Source organism: Dipodomys ordii, unplaced genomic scaffold, assembly GCF_000151885.1.
Source record: "Dipodomys ordii isolate 6190 unplaced genomic scaffold, Dord_2.0 Scaffold14, whole genome shotgun sequence".
Taxonomy (NCBI): Eukaryota; Metazoa; Chordata; class Mammalia; order Rodentia; family Heteromyidae; genus Dipodomys; species Dipodomys ordii.
The window spans coordinates 15,034,255-15,036,121 of record NW_012267230.1 but is presented as its reverse complement, the minus strand read 5'-3'; the positions used below and the strand labels follow the sequence as shown (position 1 = coordinate 15,036,121).

Genomic DNA, 1,867 nt, shown 5'->3' with positions numbered 1-1,867 from the left:
CAGAGCAGGACAGGTCTGCAGAGGCACAGGCAGAGCAGGACAGGTCTACAGAGGCACAGGTGGAGGACAGGACTACAGAGGCACAGGTGGAGGACAGGTCTGCAGAGGCACAGGTGGAGGACAGGACTACAGAGGTACAGGTGGAGGACAGGTCTGCAGAGGAACAGGTGGAGGACAGGTCTGCAGAGGCACAGGTGGAGGACAGGTCTGCAGAGGCACAGACAGAGCAGGACAGGCCACAGAGGCAGAGGCAGTAGGAAGTGCTGCATACTCTAGCAATCTGACCATTTTTACAAATCCTGAACTGTCCTGTAGGCCAAAACCCCAGTAAGGTTTCCCACAAGCAAGAGGCAGCAGGGGGCGGGGGACGTGGCAGCAGGGTCTGCACGTGCTGTCTGGGAGAAGAGGGGCTAGGAGTTTCCTCTCTGTGCCCTTCTCATTTCAGATCCTGGGAGTGGGTCTCCATCTTTCTCAGAACTAATGCAAAGGCTCTCAGAACCCTGGAGCAGAGAACAGGTCGGTTCTGTGGCACATTTGTGCAGGTCCCTGGGTGAGTGCTTACCATGAGGAAGAAGTACCAGGGCTGCGGCACGCCGAACTGGCCAGGGAAGACAGCCTCCACATACCAGGTCACCAGCCCGTAGAGCACGGAGTCCAGCAGTAGCATCCCCAGCACTTGCCCGAAGCAGAAGTCATCATCCACGTTGACAGGACTCAGGAGGTCTCGCCACTGGATGCCTGTGCCTGAGGAACATTCCAGGAAAATAGCCCAAGCTGGGCAGGCTGGGAGGGCCCAAGTGGTACACACACGTGCTGTCATTGGGAAGGCAGTGTGAGTGTTCCCCTCCCAACTTTATAAGCCATCTGATAACCTCCTTCAAGTTGTTATGACAACGGCAAGTTGGCAAGTTACAAAATCAGTAAGTTCCAGAATTATTTCAATGGGCTTGCATTTCATTACCAATGAACACACACATATAGACACGTATGGCTAGAGATGCACATAAAGACAATATACATGTGTGCACAGCTACCAATATGCATATGCACACACACATGTCCAATGTGAACTAATGTGAATGTAACAAGGCCTTCTTAAAACTGAGACACCTGCCGGGCGCTGGTGGCTCAGGCCTGTAATCCTAGCTACTCAGGAGGCTGAGATCTGAGGATCATGGTTCAAAGCCAGCCTGGGCAGAGAAGTCTGTGAGACTCTCATCTCCACTAAACCACTAGAAAACCAGAAGTGGCGCTGTGGCTCCAGCGGTAGAGCGCTCACCTTGAACTGAAGAGTGCAGGGATAGCGCCCAGGCCCAGAGTTCAAGCCCCACAACTGACAAAAACAAAAACGAGACACCTGAGACAGACGGGAAGCCTGTTTAATGGCACTTGGTTTGCTGGCAGCACACTGCAGAGCAGACATGCCTGGGCCTGGGGGGTCTGGCCATCCTTTGCTGGCTGAGGGGCCCTGGATGGAAAGGCCTGCTCTCCAACTGTGGCTTTGTTTTGTTGGGAGATTTTTTTTTTCCAATGTGAATACCATGTAAACATTTATGTTTAGAAATTTTGAGATTTTCTTTAGAGTATTAAGAAAATTGTCAACAAACCTTTTTATTGTTAAACTAAAAAAAAGTATTTTCACCCTGCAAGGCTGTATTCCATTAACAGGATACTAAATATGAAAATAAATACTAGGGGCTGGGAAGGTGGCTCAGTGGTAGAGCGCTTGCCTTGCATGCCTGAGGCCCTGGGTTCGATTCCTCAGCACCATGTAAGCAAAAAGAAAAAAGCCGGAAGTGGTGCTGTGGCTCAAGTGGTAGAGCACTAGCCTTGAGCTGAAGAGCTGAGGGACAGCGCCCAGGCCCAG

The 1,867-nt window shown here is 51.5% G+C and overlaps 1 protein-coding gene across 1 annotated transcript in view; it reads right to left on the bottom strand.

Moving 5' to 3' along the window:
- LOC105981894 (ATP-binding cassette sub-family A member 3) overlaps nucleotides 1-1,867 on the bottom strand; it is a 73,453-nt gene that overhangs the window by 34,486 nt on the left and 37,100 nt on the right. Inside the window, exon 11 of the mRNA XM_013011243.1 lies at nucleotides 563-744. Coding sequence (XP_012866697.1) covers nucleotides 563-744 — 182 coding nt within the window. The remainder of the gene's footprint in view (nucleotides 1-562; nucleotides 745-1,867) is intronic.